This window comes from Protopterus annectens, chromosome 1.part1 (assembly GCF_019279795.1).
Source record: "Protopterus annectens isolate FY-2018-M chromosome 1.part1, PAN1.0, whole genome shotgun sequence".
Taxonomy (NCBI): domain Eukaryota; kingdom Metazoa; phylum Chordata; order Ceratodontiformes; family Protopteridae; genus Protopterus; species Protopterus annectens.
Window position 1 is genome coordinate 1524811717 of NC_056726.1, and position 24555 is coordinate 1524836271.

The 24555-nt window shown below is 40.8% G+C and overlaps 1 protein-coding gene across 1 annotated transcript in view; it reads left to right on the top strand.

The window, feature by feature from the left end:
• Positions 1–5137: 5137 nt before the first annotated feature.
• The window catches only part of PEF1 (penta-EF-hand domain containing 1), a 172137-nt gene continuing 152719 nt past the window's right edge, over positions 5138–24555 (top strand). The window contains exons 1-4 of the mRNA XM_044082815.1: positions 5138–5283; positions 8898–9318; positions 23537–23692; positions 23850–23993. Of these exons, the coding sequence (XP_043938750.1) occupies positions 5260–5283; positions 8898–9318; positions 23537–23692; positions 23850–23993 (745 nt within the window). The 5' untranslated portion in view covers positions 5138–5259. The remainder of the gene's footprint in view (positions 5284–8897; positions 9319–23536; positions 23693–23849; positions 23994–24555) is intronic.

Sequence of the window (24555 nt, forward strand, 5' to 3'; positions counted from 1 at the left end):
GTCATCCCCTTTGGAAAAAACAAAGTACCTACAAACTACCACATAGGTGGTAGCCCCCTAAATACGGAAGATGTAATAAGGGATTTGGGGACCCAAGTAGATAGTAACCTCTCCTTTGATAATCACATTGCCAAAGTATTTAGAAAATCCTTCTATGTGGCCCACCTAATCACAAAAGGGTTTGCATCCAGATCGAAAGATGTCATTGGGCCCCTGTACACATCACTCAACAGACCCATCATAGAGTACAATACCCCATTTGGGATGTACCTTACAAGACACCTGCAACAACTGGAAAGACCACAGAAGTACTTCACCAAGAGGATCACTGACCTCAAGCAGATGCCCTATGCAGCTCGACTTGAAGCAACTCCAGCTGTACTCGGTTGCATACCGCCTACTCAGAGGTGATCTCTGCCTGACGTACAAGGCCATGTCCAACCCACAATTGATGGACATGCTTCACCTAAAGAAAACCATATCCCCTCAAGCCACATACTCCAGGGATATAAACCTCACCACAACAATAAATAGGACGTGCTGGAGGGATAGATTTCTGTCCCAGAGACTTCCCATGCTCTGGAACAAGATTCCAATCTCCATTAGGCAGAGCTCCTTGCTAACCCTCTTCAAGAGAAACCTTAATGAGTAGATAGGAAACAGAAAGTTTACCCCAGGAATCACTTTAATGGCTCTATTGGACAGAGGTACAGGGATCTAATCTAAGGGGGCAGTGAAAGCCAACACATTCCATGCAGGCTTATAAATGCCTTCGGGTAGATAGCCTAGTACCTACCTATAAACCTATGAGGAACAGACCAAAAATATGATGTGAAAATCAGGACAGCTGTGCCCCTCTTAATCCCTCATAAAATTGTTGGCTCTTGGAGAAAATGTGGTGAATTACACTTAATTACAGCTACAGGGTTGTTTTATAGGTTCATAGGTAGGTACTAGGCTACTGGCCCTAGGGCCTGTATAAGCCTAGCCAAACGGTACCCTGGCTTTTGCCACCCAAGAAAATTATTTTCCTGTGCCCCTGTCAAGCAGAACCACAGAAGTGATCCTCGGGGTGAATTTCCTATCTCCCATCCAATTATCAAGATTTTTCTTGAAGAGTGCTAATGAGCTTTGTTTGATATAGACAGGTAGTTGTTCCAGTGTATGGGAAGTCTCTGGGACAGGAATCTATCCCTCCAGCATGTTCTGTTTACTGTGGTGACAAGGTTTAGGTCCCTAGAGCGTGTAGCTTGGAGGGATTGGGATTTCTTTAAGTGGAGCATGTCCAAAAGCTCTGGGTTTGACATAGCTTTGTATGTTAGGTGAGATCGCCTCTGAGTAGATGATATGGGACAGAGTAAAGCTGGAGTTTTTTGAGACGGTCTGCGTAATCCTGCTTGTGAGGTATTTCTGTGGCCTTTCCAGTTGTTGTAGATGTCTTGTGAGGTACATACCAAAAGGGGCATTGTACTCTATAATGGGTCTAATGAGTGATGAGTAGAAGAGAACAATGACCTCTTTTTTCCTAGATGAGAAACCTTTTGTGATGAGGTGCGCCATGTAGAAGGATTTCCTGACTACTGTGGCGAAGTGATTATCAAAGGATACCACAATAATTGTCCAGCTCTCTAGCAGAAATAGTACTACAACTCAATAAATAAATAATAACTCAATAAATAATTCCTAAACAATTTCAAACCCTCCTGATTAGAAATAACTGTATATAAGTTCACTATATCCACCATAACAAAGTAATAGTTTCCTTATATACCACCTCATTAATATTCATTAAAAAATGTCAAGAATCCTTAGTGAAAGATGGTGAAGTACCTATTATGCAATTAATAGAATTTGTTATATAAAAGGGCAGTGGTTCCATTTTGGATCTATTTGCTGAAATTACTGGACGAAAATGAGGGGGAGGGGGTCAGATGTACACTTGCATATTTTAGGTATTCCAAATAATATTGGCAAAACAGGATGTTAAACAAACAAAAATTTGTCTAAGTGTGGTGTAATGTATCCATTTGATACCAAATCATAAAATGCCATATCTATATTGTTATATGCTCTCATGATATCTGAATAAACAACTTCAGGATATGAAGTATCTGAAGTTACCATATTTTCAATTTTTGCAAAATGTTGGTTGGCTTCCATTATACTCCCTCCATTATCGGATTTCATTGCCCGTAAATCACCCTTATCTTTTAAATCTCTTGTTGCTTTCATTTCTGCCTGGGTGACATTGTAACATTTTTTTTTCTTTTTTTTTGCATTAGCCTCTGACCTTAATTGTGCATCAATAAATTACCATGAAAAAGAAGGATTATAAGTACTGGCATGTTTGCATGTTAAAATTGTAAACTTTTAGAAAAAGCAAAAGACAAGTTTAACTTGCAACAAAATGATCTTAGCTGCATCAGAACTGAAACTGTCTCAGAATTATGAAATGGAACAAAAGTCAAACATTTTTTTCTAAAAATTTATAAAGGTTTTGTGATAGTTCAACAGAACATAAATTCTGAATTACAATTACAACAGTCTTCAGTAGCGATTCTGTTGTTAAAGCAAAGCTGGCATTGTTTGGCCTACCATTTCTGCTTTCTACTGTTCACATTCTGAAAAGAGGCAGGATCTTCAATGGTGCCCATCTCATGACTGACAGCCATGCTAGTCAATGGTTTTTGCTTATTCAAATTGAACATATTTGACTTGCCATCTCATAGGAGATTGATTGGTTAATGTAAAATATACAAACATGGAAGAGAATATAGTAGGATGAATTAAATAGTAGTGGGTGGGAAAATTTCCTAAGGTAGTTGTTATTGCACAAAACTCTTAGGTTTACAGTTAAAGCAGTGGTTTTACAGCAGGCCAGATTCCAGGACCTATTTTGTATAGGTCCCTGTCAGTTGTGTGAATGTCAGTTTAACAGGTCCTTCAAACCCACAGCAGATTACATAGGGTGAAGAACACTTGCCATACTTTGACTGAGACATGGTAGTTCGGGTGAATATAAAAGACCTCATAGTACTTCTGAAAAAGTGTAGGAATATAAAATACCTCATAGTACTTCTGAAAAAAGAGTAGGAGACTTTATTTAGAATTTCTCATGCATATATTTTTCAAGTCAGCATTGTACTATGGCTTTCAGAAGTTGATTAAAGTATATAGGTTATAGTTTTCTGCTTGTGCTGTGTATAGGAGCCTTAAATGTGTTGCTCTGAAAAAAAACATCAACTCTGGTAATCCCAATCCGCCCTGTTCTATTGGAAGAATAAGCTTACTCCAGTTTACTCCACTGGACTCTTGCCATCTTCCCCTCCCAGAAAAAAAATCCCTTCAGCTCTTTATTAATCACTATTTACAGCTTCTCCTCTGGTTGTTAAAAGTATATTTAACCAGTGTATAAGACTAAAGGGACTAAAAGCATTTTAACTGCTTGTATCTTGCTGTCAGTATCCATCTAACAGAGCTTCCATTTTCTTAGTTTTTGTATTATCTTTTGTTTAGTCTATTCCCACATATCCTTAGCTGCCATATCGGTATTTTAATCTATACTCCTAAATACTTCATTTCATCATGTTCCCATAAACATGGATATTGCTGAACCAATTTGTAAATGGGTACATAATTTATCATTATTGCTTTTGTTTTAGCTTCATTAATTTTGCATCCCAAAAAGCTGTCTCAATATGCTCCACAGCCCTGTAATGTCTCTGTCTGGTTTTGTCAGGTATAAAATAACATTATCGGCAAATAGAGCCAGTTTTTCTTGACTACCATACAGATTATATCCTTGAATATCCGAGTCCCTTATTTGCTTTACCAGTGGTTCTAAATATAATGCAAATAACAAAGGGGAGAGAGGACATCACTGCCTGGCTCCTCTTCTTAAGCAGAGGTTATCAAAGAGGACCCCACCCACTTTACTTTTCACCTCTGACCCTTCATATTTCCTCCTAATCAACCTTATATTTTTTATCAGGGAATGCACGTGCTTCCATTGCCCTGCTCATAAAATCCCAGCTTACTCTGTCAAATGCTTTCTCTGCCTCTAGGCCCATAACAACAGTGGTACTTTCTTAGCCAGCTTCCCCTCTGGCTCATTAATATTCTGTAAATGTTGTCAAATGTCCCCCACCACCGCATTCCTTCGGAAATGTTTATTGATTCACATCTTCTTATTCTGTCAAGGTCTAACGTTTATGGTACATCTAGATTTGTTCCTGATTATGTTGAGCTTTGACCCCGACTGACTCAAGAGTGATGGGTATGTTCCTGTCTGCAGTACAGAATTTTGAAAATACTTTACACATAGAAACTCAGTTTCTGGCTGTAACAATGAAGGACATATGCGTGTACTTTTACTTTACATGGAATTGAAGTTATGCTGTACACTAACACAAAAATGAACACCGCAGAAGCCAGAAATAAAAGCGGAAAAAATAAAATAATACGGTTTAGTTCAAAGGGCCAGCCGAACCAATTACCACAATAGTTACTTCCGGCTACACCAGCACTCTGAAAACGAAGGACGCACAAATCTATTAGCCCTGTCATAGCTCTCAACCTTCCATCTCTAAAATGAGGAACACTAGCCCTCATAATGTGGAACAAATGGGCAAAATGTGGAACACATACTAATGGTTTACTAACAACTTCAACTAGGAAGGTCATAGGATGGTTAAAATGTGCTGGTTTTACTTATAAAGAAGATATTTTAATGAATTAATATGATTAATTTCTATTTATAACGGATTTCACTAAAAAAATTCCTAACACTGAATGTGTGACAGAGTCTTTCAATGATTATGTGGAACATTTGAGGAACATGAACTTTTTAAGACCCCAAATGAGGCACGTTCCTCGTAATGAGGTACACTTGAGAGGTATGAGCCCTGTAACCCCACCTGCTTGTTTAAAAGACATTAGTAATAACAAATCAGAGCGTTTACTTAAGAACCACTGCGTTCTTGTCCCTTTTATTGGACAAACGTTTCACCGATTAGCAGTCAGACTGCATTTGACCTTCAGGCTTGCCACATTATTCACCAATCAGAAATCCCATTTTGGTATTGTGATTGGCATAGTTTCTCACCAATTAAAAAGCAGAATGCGTATTACGTAACTGTCCGTGGACCTAGAACTGTATTGAAATATTTAAGCTCTCCTTTAATGAAGAGAGAGGACGACGTGTAGGCGGGTCTTTAAGACAGCTGTCTCTGAGGCGGAAGTAATTGTCAAGAAAAAAAGATGGCAAGCTATCCGTACGGGCAGGTGAGTATCAGCCAGTGCAGTTGATTTAGTGACGTTTGAGGTTTGGGCCGAATAGGACAGTGGCACAAACTGGGGCGGGGTCGGTTCATTTATTGTTGCGCTTGTGAGTTTTTTCTCAACATACATTAGACTTTATCCCTACCACTCCCGCCTGGTTCTTGCCTTCCGGGAATCTGATTTGTGCCCTGGGGACCCAGGAAGTGCCCAACAGGATAAGGCAATGGGCTGTAGTAGAGAATATCCTGAGACATGCGAATGGAGCAGATGCTACTTGCTATGATGGTGCCGTCAATGGGGTTGCCACCTTTCCCTCTTTTCGCAGAACAGTCCCCAATTAGGCAACATACCTCTCGACTGTCCCTGATTTTGAATCAGATTTTAGCTCTGTCCCTCTTAATTTCTCTTGATTAAAACTGGTGACCTATGAAGAAAAAGTGGTGAATTACATTTAATAAATAATGGCAATAATTAGAGTTACAGACTTTTTTTTCAGAAAATGTATATTAATTCATATTCTCTTATTATGTCCATGTCTCTAGTTAATAGTGTTTTTAAAGTGTCCCTGATTATTTCTGGATTTATCCTTGAGTCTGTTGAGATTTGTCTCTGATTGGTTGAGAGCTGTGTTGGGCAGCCATGTACTGCCAGCGAAAGAAAAAACTTGGAAAATATTATTTTTTTTTAAAGTTTAGGGAAAGTAATTCTTCAGATTCTAATAATATTTTAAAGGAGAATATTTTTTATCAAAGGAGAATATTTTTATCAACTCAAATTCTGCAGTAGTGAGCATTTGCTGTAAAACTGTGATGTCCAGTCCTTTGTAGTGGTTGTAGATATGGTTTGTCCCACAAATTCTCACATTTCAAAAAAAAGTCCCACTTGACATTTGAAAATGTGGTATTCCTACCTGCCAAGTGTCCCGTGACATTTAGCATTTTATTTGTGGGTTCCTTGTGCCACTGCCCAAGCTAGGCTGTTAACTGAAGTGCGGCTGTCCAGGGTACTGCATTAATAAATGGTGGGTGGTACTATTTTACTGCTCTGAAAGAGTTTTTGGTCTTTCACCTATATTGAGAGCTTCCCTGCACCAGTAACAAGAAGTGAGAGTTTGGGTATCTCACACATCTGTGCATCTGCTGTAAAAGTCACAGTCTTGTTTTGTTGTATTGCAGTAATTGTTTATTGTTGTGAGAGTAAAGTTAGTGGATGATTGTCAAGGATTAATTTTGCATTAACTGAAGTTGGAGTATTCCCATACTGAGTATCTTGAGTCTTTTTACTACTACATGGTTATTTGAACATCAGTATTGGATAGTAATTGACAAGGTGCAAGTTATGGTCCAGTCTTAAGGAGGCTTGAAACCAAACACAGCAAATCCATCAAGGATTATGGGGTGGTAGTTGTGGGATTTAGATAGTAGGGTCCTGAATACTGAAAGTTTTTCATGACTACAGCAATATAATAAGCTACAAGTAAGCATATAATAAGCAGCAGTAATGTTCAAGTTGCACCAATGTACAAAGAGCAGCATAAGACAAAAACGTGAAACAAATATACAAAAACAATGCTTAATGCTGATGAACAGGTAAGCACCATGGAATGTCGTGAAGATTGTCATTACCTTTAATAAGTGAGTTATGGACCCAATGCCTATACATTCTGCTTACTTTTGAAGGCACACTTTAAGCAGCCTTGTAAAGGAAGTCGGGGTAATGAGCTGGCAAGAGGGGGCATGTAGAGGAAGAGCCTGGTAATGGAAGTCGGGGTAATGAGCTGGCAAGAGGGGGCATGTAGAGGAAGAGCCTGGTAAAGGAAGTCAGGGTAATGAACTGGCAAGAGGGGGCATGTAGAGGAAGAGCCTGGTAAAGGATGTCTGGGTAATGAGCTGGCAAGAGGGGGCATGTAGAGGAAGAGCCTGGTAAAGGAGGGGGTAATGAGCTGGCAAGAGGCGGCATGTAGAGGAAGAGCCTGGTAAAGGAAGTAGGGGTAATGATCTGGCAAGAGGGGGCATGTAGAGGAAGAGCCTGGTAAAGGAGGGGGTAATGAGCTGGCAAGAGGCGGCATGTAGAGGAAGAGCCTGGTAAAGGAAGTAGGGGTAATGATCTGGCAAGAGGCGGCATGTAGAGGAAGAGCCTGGTAAAGGAAGTCGGGGTAATGAGCTGGCAAGAGGGGGCATGTAGAGGAAGAGTAACAGCTGCACAGAACAACCCAAGCAGCTGCTTCGGAGATAAAAATGGGAACGGGTTGGTGATTCATTTTATTCTATTTAGAGGAATTTTGAGGGGGTTCATGTTAGTAGTAGGGTTTTGCTGTTATTGTCATAGTTTGAGATTAGGGATGAGATTTTAGTATTAGAGTTTTGGGGTTAGGGAGGGCATTAACTGTTGGAGTTTTAAGGTTAGTGGTCACCTTTTCTTAAACTTATTTTAAGCTTGTGGTTTCTAGACTCCTTACAGATACATGCAAAAAAGTGGCTTAAGAGTCTCCCCACAAGAAAATAATGCAGAGTTTTCTTAAATTCTTACCAATGCCATCTCTCTGCTTTGAGATTCAGACTTTGTTTCAGGGTGATAGTCATTCACAAATTGTTTAACTCCAATTTGACATAGGTTAGTCTGAACAGCTTGTATCATTGAACCTTAGCTACACACTATTGGTAGTAGTTGTTGAGGGCGGCCACGGTGGTGCATTGGTTAGCATTGCCGCCTCACAGCAAGAGGTTCTCCGGTTCGATCCTCGGCTGGGGTGCCTTCTGTGCGGAGTCTGCATGTTCTCCCTGTGGTCGCGTGGGTTTCCTCCGGGTGCTCCGGTTTCCTCCCACATCCCAAAGACATGCTGCAGGTGGATTGGACACTCTAAATTGGCCCTAGGTGTGCGTGTGAGTGTGCCTTCTGTGGAAGGTTGGGCGCCGGGCTGGCAACTCGACACCGTAAAACTCCACTGCCATTCAATGTGCGGACAGGTGATCCGCTGTGGCGACCCCTAACCGGGATAAAGCCGATAAGAAGAAGAAAAAGATTGGTAGTAGTTGTTGTGCATGTTTTTAACACTGACCTGTCCTATTTAATTAGCTCTTGGTTATTTAACATGATGCATGCTTGTTTACTTTCTACTATTTAATTCCCGGGGTAGCAACATTTTCAAGTTCATGCCTTCTTTTGTCTTACAGTATACAAGTTTGTTGATCTCTTGTCATGGAAGGTTGCAGTAAGTGTGTCTGCATTTTCCCTGCTTGGGGCACTTACTGGATGCCTTTTGAAGCTGTTGATTATTATCTCGGGGACAGATTTATAGAAATATAAAAGCTCAGAATTAAGCCTTGCCTTAGAAGGAAATGACTGAATATAATAAATACTTTGCAATTTTGTTTAAATGTTGCAGGTTTGAAGATGGTCTGGCATGATTAAGAAGTCCTGTTTTCATTGTTACTGCTTAATTCTGTGCATTTAGTAATTGCATGGCTCCTTATTTACAACAAGCTAACTGAAGTGCAGTTGGTTAGTGCATGATCTGAGATCTACACTAAAGATTATTGTCGCAGCAAAGGGAATAGAGTGGTAATATCTCTCATTGATTGCGTTCTGTATTCATGACCACTGTCTTTGGTTTTCAGGGCTGTCGTGGATCTACAGGACCTGCTCCTGGTGCTCCTCCAAGTGGATACTATCCAGGACAGTCTTCAGCAACAGGGCAGTATGGTGGTCATCCAGCCACTGGAGGTTCTTATGGAGGTGGACCACCACCAACTGGTTCTTATGGGGGATCTGCACCAGGAGGACCGTATGGGCCATCCCAGCAAAACCCATCGGGAGGACCTTATGGATCATCACAGCCGCCGCCCTCTGGAGGACCTTATGGACAGTCTCAGCCACCACCATCTGGGACACCTTATGGGCATCCTGCACAGTCCGGGCCTTATGGAGAACCAATGCCAGGGGCCCCATATGGAACAGGAGGACAGTTTGGGGGTCCTGCTCCAGGAGGGCCGTATGGAGGAGGACCTACTGCTCCATATGGTCAGAATCCTTCAGCTGGTAAATATACATTTTTTTTTCTTTTTTTTTCTTTTTATGTTTTTCTTCTGTTCTTTTATGTTTTGATCTCTTTTGTTAAGTACATTGAGCAGCGGATCACCATAGCCAGGTTTTATGGATAGAAAAGATCTGATTTAATGAAAAAATCTATACTATGAACTAGACCAACTTTGTTACTATACAGGAATAGCTTTAATGTTTAGTGAAGGGATTTATCACAAGACAAGTAAGGTGATAAAACTGTTGGTTTGCAGATTTGTATTGCTTTTATAGCAGTTGCTTGACATCACCGTTTGAGTCTAGGGACTGGTTTAGAAAAATTAGCCTGTGTGTCTTACAGATGAGTGGAGATTATTAGATGGAGGTGCTTCACTGACACTAACAGAGAAGTGTACAGGGCAGGATGTAGGTGTCTCACCTTTTTTTACTGTAAATTGGCCTCTTTACATTTTTGCAGTATCACCTTCCACTTGGTGTTTTGTTTCACAGTTGCGTTTTTTACTTTCTATATGTACATTCATTGATTCATGAATTCATTTTTAACTGCGTAAGTACATTGATCTGAAGACCCTTTACCTTTTAGCCATGTCAGATTGTTTATTAGGCTGGCAATTCCTAAAAAGGCATGGAGGGGGGTAGTCAAAGTATTAACCAGTATTCAGATGCCTAGAGGGGATAGGTGCACCATCCTTGGACTATCAACCATATCTTTCCAGGGAGACATATATTGTACCCTCTTTGAATGATAATAAACATTAAGCCACCATTCATCACCCAAACAAATATCCAGCACCGAAGACAGTAAGGGTATGCTAATCCTGGTCTAAATGTCTTGGTTCTAAGGATGCATATCTTGCCCAAGTCTACAGACCAAACTGTAAGCAGAGTGGTGCAGTGTATTCCTCATGTATTCAAATGTTGGAATACTGTTCCACAAGATCTAAGACCAATCATAAATCCAAAATACTTCAAAGCAAACCTTAGGCCCCACCTGATTCCAAACTATGTTCCTGTCACTGCTGTCATGGCTAAATGTTGCTACATTTCTATCCATCTATCCTTTATCTGTAGTGCCCTTTAGGTCCTCTTGTGTAATCTTAAATTCCTGGGCTTTCATCTGAAGACCAGATATCTTATTGCTTCAGTAAAACTGGAATTTAACTTTGTGGAGTATGATTTCGACGTGCCATCACTTTTTTTTTTTCCTTTGTGTACTAATTTTTGTATCTTGTATGTGATAGTTAACTTTTGCTGTTTTGCCTTGTATTGTATCATATTGTATTGTATGGCATATTTTGTAAGATTTAACTGTGGAGGTGTTCTTCCCATGCCTCCGGTGAAAATGTTCCTGTTAGGTTTATAGGTAGGCTAATGACCACAAGGGCCTTTTTAAGCTTAGCCATGCATTCCAAATCTCTGGTACCCTTGATAAGTGTAAGTAAGGGCTTGGGAGATGAACCAATTGCAGGTTTCCTGCGTCCATTAGAGACATTGGTGCCAAACCAGTGATGAATTTCTGGTTTCCCATCCAGTTGTCCAAGTTGCACTTGAATTGGGTTAGGGACGAACTCTGCTTCACATGGATGTGGAGCCTATTCCATAGATAGGACCTGCTGGAGAGATGGGGTAGTCTTATTTATATCACAGGTAAGGTTTAAGTCTTTAGAACGGGTAATTCTGATACTGTTAGTTTTGTGGATATGCAGGAGGTCCATCAGAGTGGGATCTGACAATGCCCTGTATGCCAGGCATAGATCTCCCCTCAAAAGCCTGTAGGACATAGAATACAGGGATAGGGCTTTGAGGTGGTCTGCACAGAAGATTTTAATTGTGCCCTGTACTCTTTTAGTGAGGAACCTCTCTGGACATTCCAGTTGTTGGATATGCCTGTTTAGGTACATGCCAAAGAGGGCATTGTACTTAGTGGTAGGTCTGTTATGGCTCTGTTGGACTGTCTTTGTTTATGCTAATAATGAAGTAATATATATGTATGTGTTTAAGTTCATTATCTTTTGTTCATACTGTGGCATCATCCTTGGAGAAGGTAGAATGCCTGTCATTTTTAGGCTTATAATGGCCTGGGACACATGGTCCGAGAGTGCTTTCATGTCTCTCTTCATATAGTCCAGGGAGGTACGTTGAGGTCATTTATTCCACAAGGATTATGACTGAGTCATACTGATACTTTTGCTTCAGTGACAGTGCATGCTTGATGTGAGGAATCCTGGCCCCTGATAGGCAACTGACCATAACCCTCTCTTTGCTCAGCCTGGTAAGCGGGACATCTGCTAAGTTGAATGTTTTGGATTGAGGAGGTTGTGTGCTGTATGGGCTTACACTGTGAGTTGAGACCAAATGTGTCTTGGTTGGTATTTGTTTTACAGGCTGCTGAGGATAGTTATCATAATTTCTGTGTCTGGGAGGCCTCGGTATATGTGAATCTGTGTGGTTGATTACAGAGTCGGGAGGAAAGTCAGGATCCGTGATGTGAGGTAGTTGTAAATCGGCTTTCAGTGGGAGTGATGTGGTTGTAAATTGGCCTTCACTCGCACTGAAAGCCGATTTACAACCACCTCACATCACTCGCACTGAAAGCCGATTTACAACCACCTCCCATCACTCGCACTGAAGGCCAATTTACAACCACCTCCCATCACTCGCACTGAAAGCCGATTTACAACCACCTCACATCACTCGCACTGATGTGAGGTGGTTGTAAATCGGCTTTCAGTGCGAGTGATGTGAGGTGGTTGTAAATCTGCTTTCAGTGCGAGTGGTACCAAAAGTGTATTTAAGTTAGGCGGCTGTTAGAGGCAAAGCTGCTTTTTGTGCTTCCCTTGTGTAATACCTCAGTGCAGGGAAATCACGTGACTGTAATGGAATCACGTGACTTTGTAATGGATGCGCTTCCCTTGTGTAATACCACAGTGCAGGGGAATCACGTCACGTGACTTTGTAATGGATGTGCTTCTTGTGTAATACCACAGTGTAGGGGAATCGCGTGACTTTGTAATGGAAGTGCTTCTTGTGTAATACCACAGTGTAGAGGAATCACGTGACTTTGTAATGGATGTGCTTCAGTGTAGGGGAATCACGTGACTTTGTAATGGATGTGCTTCTTGTGTAATACCACAGTGTAGGGGAATCATGTGACTTTGTAATGGATGCGCTTCTTGTGTAATACCACAGTGTAGGGGAGTGTAATACCACAGTGTAGGGGAATCACATGACTTTGTAATGGATGTGCTTCTTGTGTAATACCACAGTGTAGGGGAATCACGTGACTTTGTAATGGATGTGCTTCTTGTGTAATACTACAGTGTAGAGGAATCACGTGACTTTGTAATGGATGTGCTTCAGTGTAGGGGAATCACGTGACTTTGTAATGGATGTGCTTCTTGTGTAATACCACAGTGTAGAGGAATCACGTGACTTTGTAATGGATGTGCTTCAGTGTAGGGGAATCACGTGACTTTGTAATGGATGTGCTTGCCTTGTGTAATACCACAGTGCAGGGGAATCACGTGACTTTGTAATGGAATCATGTGACTTTGTAATGGATGTGCTTCCCTTGTTTGTAATGGATGTGCTTGCCTTGTGTAATACCACAGTGCAGGGCAATCACGTGACTTTAATGGATGTGCTTCTTGTGTAATACCACAGTGTAGTTGATCACGTGACTTTGTAATGGAATCCTTCCCTTGTTTGTAATGGATGTGCTTGCCTTGTGTAATACCACAGTGCAGGGCAATCACGTGACTTTAATGGATGTGCTTCTTGTATATTACCACAGCGTAGGGGTAATACCACAGTGTAGGGGAATCACGTGACTTTGTAATGGATGTGCATCAGTGTAGGGGAATCACGTGACTTTGTAATAGATGTGCTTCTTGTGTAATACCACAGTGTAGGGGAATCATGTGACTTTGTAATGGATGTGCTTCTTGTATATTACCACAGTGTAGGGGAATCACGTGACTTTGTAATGGATGTGCTTGGATGCTAGTTGGATCACAAAGTTAGGAATGAAGGAAATGGGATAAAAAAATTCCAAAGGGAAGTAAGAAAGAATTTAATAGATAAATTAAAAAGAGAGAATACTGGGGAAAATTATATTAACTTTAAACAAATATAGTGCTGCAGACTGTAAAAAAAAAAAATATATATGTATATATATAATGTATGTGTACGCATGCACGATATACACTTTTATATATGGGTCCCCTTTAGAAACCAGAATGTTCACTTTCCTGACTTTTACAACACTGAGATGAAAAGGTTAATGACCACACAACACCGACATCCTGGAACACCAACTTTCAACGCCACATAACCGCTTGGCCATCCTGTTGAACTTTGCCCCTTACCCCCATGGTAGTGCAATCTTGGAGTTGTTGTATTTAGTTGAGAGTGTGTGGGGGGCACAGTCCCCCCCCCCATGGGTGGGTTTGCTTTTCTTCATTTGTTTAGGATGGCCAAGTGGTTACTTACTTGGAGTGCTAAGTCTGTGTTTCAGGATGTCGGTGTGATGGAGGTGCTGGCCTTTTCATCTCAGTGTTTTGAGCAAGTGAAATTTTGTTCTTGTAAAGTAGACCCGTATATATATGTGCGTGTAATATATACATAAAAAAAATATATATATATATATATATATATATATATATATATATATATATATATATATATATATATATATATATATGTATACAGATTATATATATGTATATATATATATATATATATATATATATATATATATATATATATATATATATATAAAAAATCTATATTTGTAGTACACACACACACACACACACACACACACACACACACACACACACACACACACACCTATATATACGAGAAAGAGAGAACATGGGAATTTCCAGAATCTTGGAAAGAGAGCACGATAGTCCCTACTTATAAAGAAGTAAAAAAAAGATCCAGATAATAATCGGCTAATAACCATTTTGCATTGCTATCGTGACAAATATCTTCGGTGAAGAATGCAACATTTGAAAGGAGAAATTGATAAAAAGGAGGTTTTGATTATCAGTGTGCATACATACAAAATGATTGTGGCTATTTAATACTATTACATCCTAAATTACGTAATAGAGAAATATGTAAAGATAAGACTGCAACCTCATACGCAGCCTTTATAGATCTGCAGACTGCAAGCCTCGTACGCAGCCTTTATAGATCTGCAGACTGCAAGCCTCGTACGCAGCCTTTATAGATCTGCAGACTGCAAGCCTCGTACGCAGCCTTTATAGATCTGCAGACTGCAAGCCTCGTACGCAGCCTTTATAGATCTGCAGCAAATGATGAGCAGGAAGGAATTTGATGCCAGGCAATTGTATAACAAGACCCTCGACTCCTGTTCTAGTATCAAAAAAAGGATGGTATACAAATCCAAAAGTTGGAAAAGGTGCAAGACGTGCAGGTTTATTAGTACAATGGCTATTCCTAATTTATGTTAATATGGGATTGGGAAGCCACAGTAAAGAAGAGTTAGGATATGACATTCTTGTTTCTTTTTTCTGGGGGGGGGTATCTACTATACAGTATATAGACGACACAGTTATGGTTGTCTTTGCAAGAAGGAAGCTACAGAGGTGGATTGAGATGTTGGATGAAGATTTAAATAAGATTGATCTGCACATTAACAAAAAAGAAAAGCAAATATATTATATCCACACTTAAAAAATTAAGCATTGAATTTATTTTATAGGTAAATTAATAGAGAGAGGGAGAGAGTGGGAGAAGGACTAGAATTAAATACCTAGGAATTATTTTCAAAGAGACTGGTAAATTGATCATGTCAAACTTCTAAGTCACAAAATTGATGGAGAGACGTGTTACTTGTACAGATTGGACAAATTAGGAGGGAAGAGTGTAAAACCTTTATTGACAACAATAACAAGTAAAATATATCTCTAATTGATTATGGTATTGAAATATGGGGATCAAGTTCAACCGGAAATAATGATTAAGATCTTTAGAGTACTAAGACATCATTTTAATCCACTAGCATCGTTCCCAGAAGTCTGTATATAGGAGGAATTTGGAATATGGTTAGAGGGAACTATTACAGAAATGGCTTTATTTTCAGACTGGATACGAATTGTGAGACTTCAGTCAGGATCTGATGAAAAAGATGTGGCTGAAGAAGTAAAAGTGGAAACTGAATTGTTAGTGTAATTCAGTCAATAATAAGATAAGACAACGAGTGCCAAAATATGGTGTAGCATATATACAAATAAGTATGTCATGTTTAGTAAAGATAGGAAGGAATGGTTACTGAGATGATAGGAAGGAATGGTTACTGAGATGATAGGAAGGAATGGTTACTGAGATGAGAAAGTAATACAAAGCAGGTGCTCTGATGTTTCTGCAAACAGTTGACATCAAGAAATAATACCTTTAGAGTATTCCTATTCTGAACCTCATCTAAATAAATAATTCATATAAAATACACATTTGAACTGTATTCATATAAAATACACATTTGAACTGTTTGATAGCAATATGTTAAAGATATAAGAATCACAACAAGCTTCAGCCTTGTAGCCTCTGTCTGACCAAGTTTGTAGACTATTACACACTGTTACATAATCGTAAAAAACCCCAAAGACACAACACATCCTCCAAGAAGGCTTGACACAAACTAATAGCTGGTGCCAGGGACACAGTCTTAAACTCGGTGCTTAATATTATCTTTCAGAAAGACAACTACCCCTAAAAATTACAGCATTGATAAATACACCCGTAAGAGTTGACCCTGTGGTCAGAGATTTGGGAGTGCATGTAGAGTGCGACTTGGCCGTTGACCACGTTGTGTCTACTGAAGTAAGGAAATCATTCTGTGTGGCGCAACTTATAGGCTAGGGTATGGAATCTATAGGTCCAAAGATGTCATTGTGTACTCGGTGCTCATTAGATAGGCTAGGGTATGGAATCTAGGTCCAAAGATGTCATTGTGTACTCGGTGCTCATTAGATAGGCTAGGGTATGGAATCTAGGTCCAAAGATGTCATTGTGTACTCGGTGCTCATTAGATAGGCTAGGGTATGGAATCTAGGTCCAAAGATGTCATTGTGTACTCGGTGCTCATTAGATAGGCTAGGGTATGGAATCTAGGTCCAAAGATGTCATTGTGTACTCGGTGCTCATTAGATAGGCTAGGGTATGGAATCTAGGTCCAAAGATGTCATTGTGTACTCGGTGCTCATTAGACCAGTCATTGAATACAGTGCCCTTGCAGTATCTACCTGACCAAGCATATGCACAAACTGGAATGTCCACAGAGGTTCCTTAAAGAATACATGATGTAGATAACGCGTCCTACACAGACTGCCTTAAATCCGTATCCTTGTACTCCATCTCCTATAGACTGCTAAGAGATGATATATACATGGCCTTCAAAGCATCCTCTGATCTAGCCCTTATCGACCTAAATTTGCACATCCGCAAAACAAATGTTTTTAGCTATACCTGATCTAGGGACTCGCCTGATCTAGGGACTCAAAACCATGCCTGCAAAATGAGTTTGATATGCTGAGGAGATAGGAATGTGTCTCAGAGACCACGCCTTCGCTGGAACAGGCTTCCCATTGGTCCTCTGCACTTACTCCTGCAAAACTGGGATCAGTGGATGGAAAACTTGGTGCGCCAACCGTTTCCCTATTCGAAAGAGAAAGATTGTAAATGCTCAATCAGGCATACCCAAACTGCACCCCCCAAAATATGAGGGGTAGTAAACCTTTCAGATATATGGGAAGCATGACAAGGCTTAATAAAAGCCTCTGTAGGCTCATTAGCATATTCATTACTTATGAACCTATATTAACCAAAGAGAACTTGGTACGTGCTTTTTGCTTATGTGAAATTTTATCAAGACATTTTATCAAGAAATTAAAGAGGAAGCATTAACAAAAGTATTGGGCCCTAATTGTAATATAGTTTAGCGAGAAGGTATGGATGAGTTTATCAACCTTTATTCACAACAGCAGACTGATACAGTTTTACACGTGGCAAAATGGCTGAAAAGATTAAATGGACAAGTATTGTAGGATATCAAACAATGCAAATAGAATGGAAAGTTTTGGAATGGCTTTTAGTTAAGTTTGGCTCTTTGTTGTGCCATGATTTTTATTTTGTTTAAATGTTGATTATTGTGTTTTCAAACAAAAGTGAATTAAGTGAATTATTTTTTATTTGTAACAACCAAATGGTTGAATCTATGAATTCTGAATTGGAATTAATAGCTTTCTTTGTTTTGTTTGGGCAACTGAACTTTGTTTCCAAAGCTGAGGTCTCATAATTTCAAGCTTTGTTTTAACAGTAGGGCACCCAATGACAGCCCCTACTACTTACAGGTTTTAGCCCTCTTCCCCTAACAGTCTTCATTCACAAGGAAGTAGAGGAGTCATCAGAGACCATAGTTGCAGCTTCTGAGCAAAAGGCCTGTACTGGCAGTCAGCACATGTCTCCTGCTGTCTCCCAGAAAGTGAAGTGTCCCAGAGGCTGCGGTACTCAGAAGGGTCATGGAGACCACAAGCAGCCCTAGTTCAGCTAGCAGCAGCCCCTCACTGTAGCTCTGAGTTGGTCATTCGGCACCCCTCACTCTCTCTGGGAGTCTGGTCATTCGGCACCCCTCACTCTCACTGGGAGTCTGGTCATTCGGCACCCCTCACTCTCACTGGGAGTCTGGTCATTCGGCACCCCTCACTCTCACTGGGAGTCTGGTCATTCGGCACCCCTCACTCTCACTGGGAGTCTGGTCATTCGGCACCCCTCACTCTCACTGGGAGTCTGGTCATTCGGCACCCCTCACTCTCACTGGGACCCTCACTCTCACTGGGAGTCTGGTCATTCGGCACCCCTCACTCTCACTGGGAGTCTGGTCATTTGGCACCCCTCACTCTCACTGGGAGTCTGGTCATTCATTACCCCGTCACTCTGAGCTTGATCATTTGGCACCTGTCACTCTGACTGGGAGTCTGCTAAGTCAGCACCCCTCACTCTGCCCCGGAGTCTGCTCAGTTGGCACCCCCCTTCACTCTCACTGAGAGTTTGGCCATTTTTAGGAGTTTGTTATGGAAGAATGTTGTCTGTATATGCTGTTGGCTTGTTAAGTGAACTGATGGCTTTTGCTGTCATGTGACCTTTTTTCTGTACCCCGACCATACCGTTGTCAGATTTGCAGCCTTGATGAAAGAGATTCAGATGCTGTTTAAAAAAAAAAAAAACTCTTCAGGGAGTCTAGTGCTGTTCATAGATTCATGGGTTCATAGTTCATTGTCATTACTAGGAATCTGGTCCAGTAAACCATTGTGTTGCTTCAGAATGATGTTTTAAGTTTCTTGCTATGAGTCGCACAGTAGGCAGATAGAGATTGAGGATCTCAGACCCTGGAACACTAGAAACAGCTTGTTAATACCTCATACCCTTAATCCTGTTCAATAACTGCTAGACAGGTGTAGTCCGGTGACATCAGTACTCTACCATCGTTAACAAATTATACAAATTCTGTCGTAGGTTACCCTTGGGTACCAACACATATTGGACATTTCTGACATTAAAAAGATTGCAGCACATTGTATACACTCCTCCTGTCACAGCTTTTCCTATAGTGACCCTCTGTCTCTAAGCTTTGGATCTTAATGTATCCTTGTTCCTTATGGTATTACAGTGGATCCTTAAGGTTAGTTCATTGATCTCAGGTTTTGATCAAGTTTGAATGAGACAGTCAAAGTTTCTGCCTCGTTTAAGAAACATTTGCAGTGATGGGTGCCCCCCATGTTATTTTCTTAACAGACAAGCACTTTGTGGTTTTCATAACTATGCTCTTTAAGATGCCACTGTCATGTTCGCACAGCCCCTCATCTTTTCCAAAAACTGGAGCTTGACTGTAATGTAGAACATAAACAGTCAAGGATGACCTCTCTGTCCTCTGTCTCTCACATCCTGCCGATAGGGAAAGTATGAGCATCTGACAGGAGGTCTTCAAGACCAACAGGTTTTCATCTGTGATGCACATTCTGGGGAATCTACCTGTGTAGAAAGCGTAGTGGGTAGATTTTTTTTATACCCTGCTAGTGGTTCCCAAGTCTCTCAAGAGCCAAAATGACATTTAGAATGCAGGGTTCCCCCATTTGGTCTCTTTGCCTCACCAGTAAATACCAAAGACATGCATCCAAGATGCAGTCCTGACTCGGGTATATGCAGTTTGCAATTCCTCCATTTCTTCTCATTTTCAAACTTCTCTTAGGCCAAAGAAGTAAATGAGTGGTGCTGATTGTTTTGTAGCGCCCAGGTGGATTGGGTTTTCAATGTTAAAGCGGTCCCCAGGTGGATAGATTGGATTTCCAATGTTTAAAGCAGTTTTATCTAGACCATTTCCTTCAACTTTATCATCACAAATGTTGCTGTGTCTCCCTTCATGGAGAACCCACCATGATCTTCACTTTCTCAGTTTAATACCTTTGATTCCCTGCTTCCAGTAGTGACTGGATCTACTTAGTTATTTGGCAGTTGTCTGCACAATCCCTCTACTCAGAAGCCTTTTATGCATACATGGAAAAGATGTTAGTGTAGTGGTTTGCTAAGCATGTGTGCCCCTTTTTTTCTTCTCAGTATTTCTGAATATCTGAAAGATAAGATCTGTTGTGTATTGGTCTTGGCTATTTCTACAGTAAAGTCCATTTGCCTGTTTTTAACTTTCAGGTTGTTGAGGGCTCTGTGCCCTTGGCTACCTTTTAAAGTTTGTGTCATGAAAGGAGATGCTGCCAGCCCAGCTAGCTGGAATTTTGTAAATAATTGTATGTCATTGGTGAGTATTAAAATGATTTATACAAGATGGTGTGTTACAACTGTATTAGAACTGTATATCACGTGTATATCAAACTGCTTGCACAGACATGTTGAAAAGGGTATTTTGCAAAGTGCAGTTTGAAATGTAACCACAGCATGCCCTATTGGAGGAGAACAGAAATTGCCATGCGCTATTGTAACTGTTTAAATGTATATATTTTAACAGTGGAAACTGGGTTACAGGAGGTTAACTTCAGAAAAATAACGGAAATTAAATTACTTCATGGCTAGGCCATAAAAGATGGTATCTTTCAGTTTTCAGTGCAGCCAGGGACGCAGTGTCTGTACTAGGAAACTTTTCTGTATTGTCTTTATGGTGAAGTAATTATTTGTCTAGAAAGTATGAAGGAATGCGATTGTTTTATGACTTTCAGCATCTGCCAAAGATCTGAGGAGAAGCACTTCTCTGTATATTTTTACAGATAGATGCTAAATACTGCCATCTTAGTCAATGGGGGGGTTTCACCTGGGAACTGGGAGTCAGATGACAAGAAATTATGTCATTCTGAAAGCTATCCCAGCAGTAATATTGTAGATATTAATTTGAGAAGCCTCTTAAAGAGACCGAGCATTTTGTATTCTTGTCTTGGACCTGACAAGAACTATTTCACCACAACATCTGCCTTACTCTAATGAAGTAAGTTCCTAGGGTATAGTAATTCTGTTAGATGCAGTCAGGAATATAGTAAAGCTTAGTTTAGATTTTTCTTTATTTGAGACTGTCCTGCAGTATTTTAAATATTTCCTGTGGTTTTGATCAGTTTTTTTTAATATCTTCACCAAAGGACACAAAGACATAAAAGGTTTTCAAATTTACTTGCATTCTTAAAGACGGCCATAGAATAGGTTAGAGCTGGGAATTTCTCCTGCATCTAGTTTTCCATGACCTCAAATATGAAGTGTAGGGCATTCTGTCATAGCACTAGGTCTCTGAGAACAGCTGTCTAAATATATCCATACAAAGCAGGCAGATCCCACAGTGTGAAGCAGGGCATAGACAGAGATGTTGGAGGTAGAAATCTCAGGTGGGGACATCTCTAAGGTAGAGCTTGACAGCAGTATGAATTGAGCATTTAATTTTATTTCCAAGCATGCAGTGCCCCCCCCCATTCTGCACTTTGAGTTCTTGCATTCTTACCCTGTACTGCCTAAATCCCTGTGAGTCTTACCCTGTACTGCCTAAGTCCCTGTGATTCTTACCCTGTACTGCCTAAATCCCTGTGATTCTTACCCTGTACTGCCTAAATCCCTGTGATTCTTACCCTGTACTGCCTAAATCCCTGTGATTCTTACCCTGTACTGCCTAAATCCCTGTGATTCTTACCCTGTACTGCCTAAGTCCCTGTGATTCTTACCCTGTACTGCCTAAATCCCTGTGATTCTTACCCTGTACTGCCTAAATCCCTGTGATTCTTACCCTGTACTGCCTAAATCCCTGTGATTCTTACCCTGTACTGCCTAAGTCCCTGTGATTCTTAGCCTGTACTGCCTAAATCCCTGTGATTCTTACCCTGTACTGCCTAAATCCATGTGATTCTTACCCTGTACTGCCTAAATCCCTGTGATTCTTACCCTGTACTGCCTAAATCCCTGTGAGTCTTACCCTGTACTGCCTAAATCCCTGTGATTCTTACCCTGTACTGCCTAAATCCCTGTGAGTCTTACCCTGTACTGCCTAAATCCCTGTGAGTCTTACCCTGTACTGCCTAAATCCCTGTGAGTCTTACCCTGTACTGCCTAAATCCCTGTGAGTCTTACCCTGTACTGCCTAAGTCTCTGTGATTCTTAGCCTGTACTGCCTAAGTCCCTGTGATTCTTAGCCTGTACTGCCTAAGTCCCTGTGATTCTTAGCCTGTACTGCCTAAGTCCCTGTGATTCTTAGCCTGTACTGCCTAAATCCCTCTGAGTCTTACCCTGTACTGCCTAAATCCCTGTGATTCTTACCCTGTACTGCCTAAATCCCTGTGATTCTTACCCTGTACTGCCTAAATCCCTGTGATTCTTACCCTGTACTGCCTACATCCCTGTGATTCTTACCCTGTACTGCCTAAATCCCTGTGATTCTTACCCTGTACTGCCTAAGTCCCTGTGATTCTTACCCTGTACTGCCTAAGTCCCTGTGATTCTTACCCTGTACTGCCTAAGTCCCTGTGATTCTTACCCTGTACTGCCTAAGTCCCTGTGATTCTTACCCTGTACTGCCTAAGTCCCTGTGATTCTTACCCTGTACTGCCTAAGTCCCTGTGATTCTTACCCTGTACTGCCTAAGTCCCTGTGATTCTTACCCTGTACTGCCTAAGTCCCTGTGATTCTTACCCTGTACTGCCTAAGTCCCTGTGATTCTTACCCTGTACTGCCTAAGTCCCTGTGATTCTTACCCTGTACTGCCTAAGTCCCTGTGATTCTTACCCTGTACTGCCTAAGTCCCTGTGATTCTTACCCTGTACTGCCTAAGTCCCTGTGATTCTTACCCTGTACTGCCTAAGTCCCTGTGATTCTTACCCTGTACTGCCTAAATCCCTGTGATTCTTAGCCTGTACTGCCTAAATCCCTGTGATTCTTAGCCTGTACTGCCTAAATCCCTGTGATTCTTAGCCTGTACTGCCTAAATCCCTGTGATTCTTAGCCTGTACTGCCTAAGTCCCTGTGATTCTTAGCCTGTACTGCCTAAGTCCCTGTGATTCTTAGCCTGTACTGCCTAAGTCCCTGTGATTCTTAGCCTGTACTGCCTAAGTCCCTGTGATTCTTAGCCTGTACTGCCTAAGTCCCTGTGATTCTTAGCCTGTACTGCCTAAGTCCCTGTGATTCTTACCCTGTACTGCCTAAGTCCCTGTGATTCTTAGCCTGTACTGCCTAAATCCCTGTGATTCTTAGCCTGTACTGCCTAAGTCCCTGTGATTCTTACCCTGTACTGCCTAAATCCATGTGATTCTTAGCCTGTACTGCCTAAGTCCCTGTGATTCTTACCCTGTACTGCCTAAATCCATGTGCTTACAATCTGATTATAGTAACTGCACATCTGTCCATGCTTTATACTTCTAGTGACCACACTGATATTCTTCCAGCTCTCCTGTGCTCTTAAAATCCCACTCAAAAGTCACTGCTTCAGTTTATGACTATCCTGTTAGTTGAGTTTGGGTACACAGTCAGTGCTGTTTGTCTATTTCAGCTGTAAAGCGTTAGTTTTTCATCTCCAGTCTCATTTAATAATCTGATTTAACTGATGTGCAAGTATTTTTGTAAAATTTTTAATTATCAGATTTGTCATCTGGTGGCTGAAAAATCACTCTGGCTTTTTCTTTGACCAATTCACTAAGTGTTAACTTTTTTTTTTTTTAAGGTAATGTTCCTCCTGGTGTGAACCCAGAGGCCTATACATGGTTTCAGACAGTGGATGCAGACCGCAGCGGCTTCATCTCAGTCAATGAGCTGAAGCAGGCCTTAGTAAACAGCAACTGGTCCACTTTCAGTGATGAGACCACACGGATGATGATGAGTGAGTCAGCAGGTTTCTTTTTCTTGAGCAGAACAGTGAAATATTTCTTACTGTGAACACATTAAGCTGTAACTGGAGTGTATAATACCATTCTCTGATGCTGCAGTACATTAATGAAATATTTTTGTAATTAGTTTGCTTTTGTTTTTTTTTTAAGATATGTTTGACAAGTCAAAAACTGGGAAGATTGATGTTTACGGCTTCTCTTCACTTTGGATGTTTATACAGCAATGGAAGAATCTGTTTCAGCAACACGACCATGACAAGTCTGGTAGTATAAATGCAACAGAACTGCAGCAAGGTAAGTGATTCATTCGTTTAAAGTGTTTAAGGCAAATGAACAAAGCTTTGACCTCTGCCGCTTCACATAGAACTGATTTGGGGTTTCCATCAAATGAATGTAGTATTTTGAACATGTCTGAGCTCTGGCATTGTGTAACGTACCCTCTGTTCTGTGACATGTTGTAGTTGAGGGCGTTTCCTGAGTAATAGGCTACAGATGGCCATTAGCACAGACGTGAAAAGCAGATGGAATGAGTCTGAGTGGCTGAAACCCAGTTACGCCGTCACTTCCTTTAGAAACCTCTTGCTTTTTTTATTTTCTGTGAACATTTTCCTCCTGTATCTTTGAAAATGACCTACCTCTTTTTTTTGCCTCATGTTCTGGGAGAGTGAGCTCCATAGTTTTGCTGTCTGTGTAAAGGTGTAAGCCTTCATTTAGCTCATAAGTTATGGTCTATTCCTCTTCTTCTCAGTATAGAGTTTGGTTCACTTTCTTTTCACAGTATGCTTGATGTATTTGAAAGTGTCTCCTATCTTTCTACCTGTAGTTTGTGACACTTGGCTGGTTGTCCTGCTTTAAC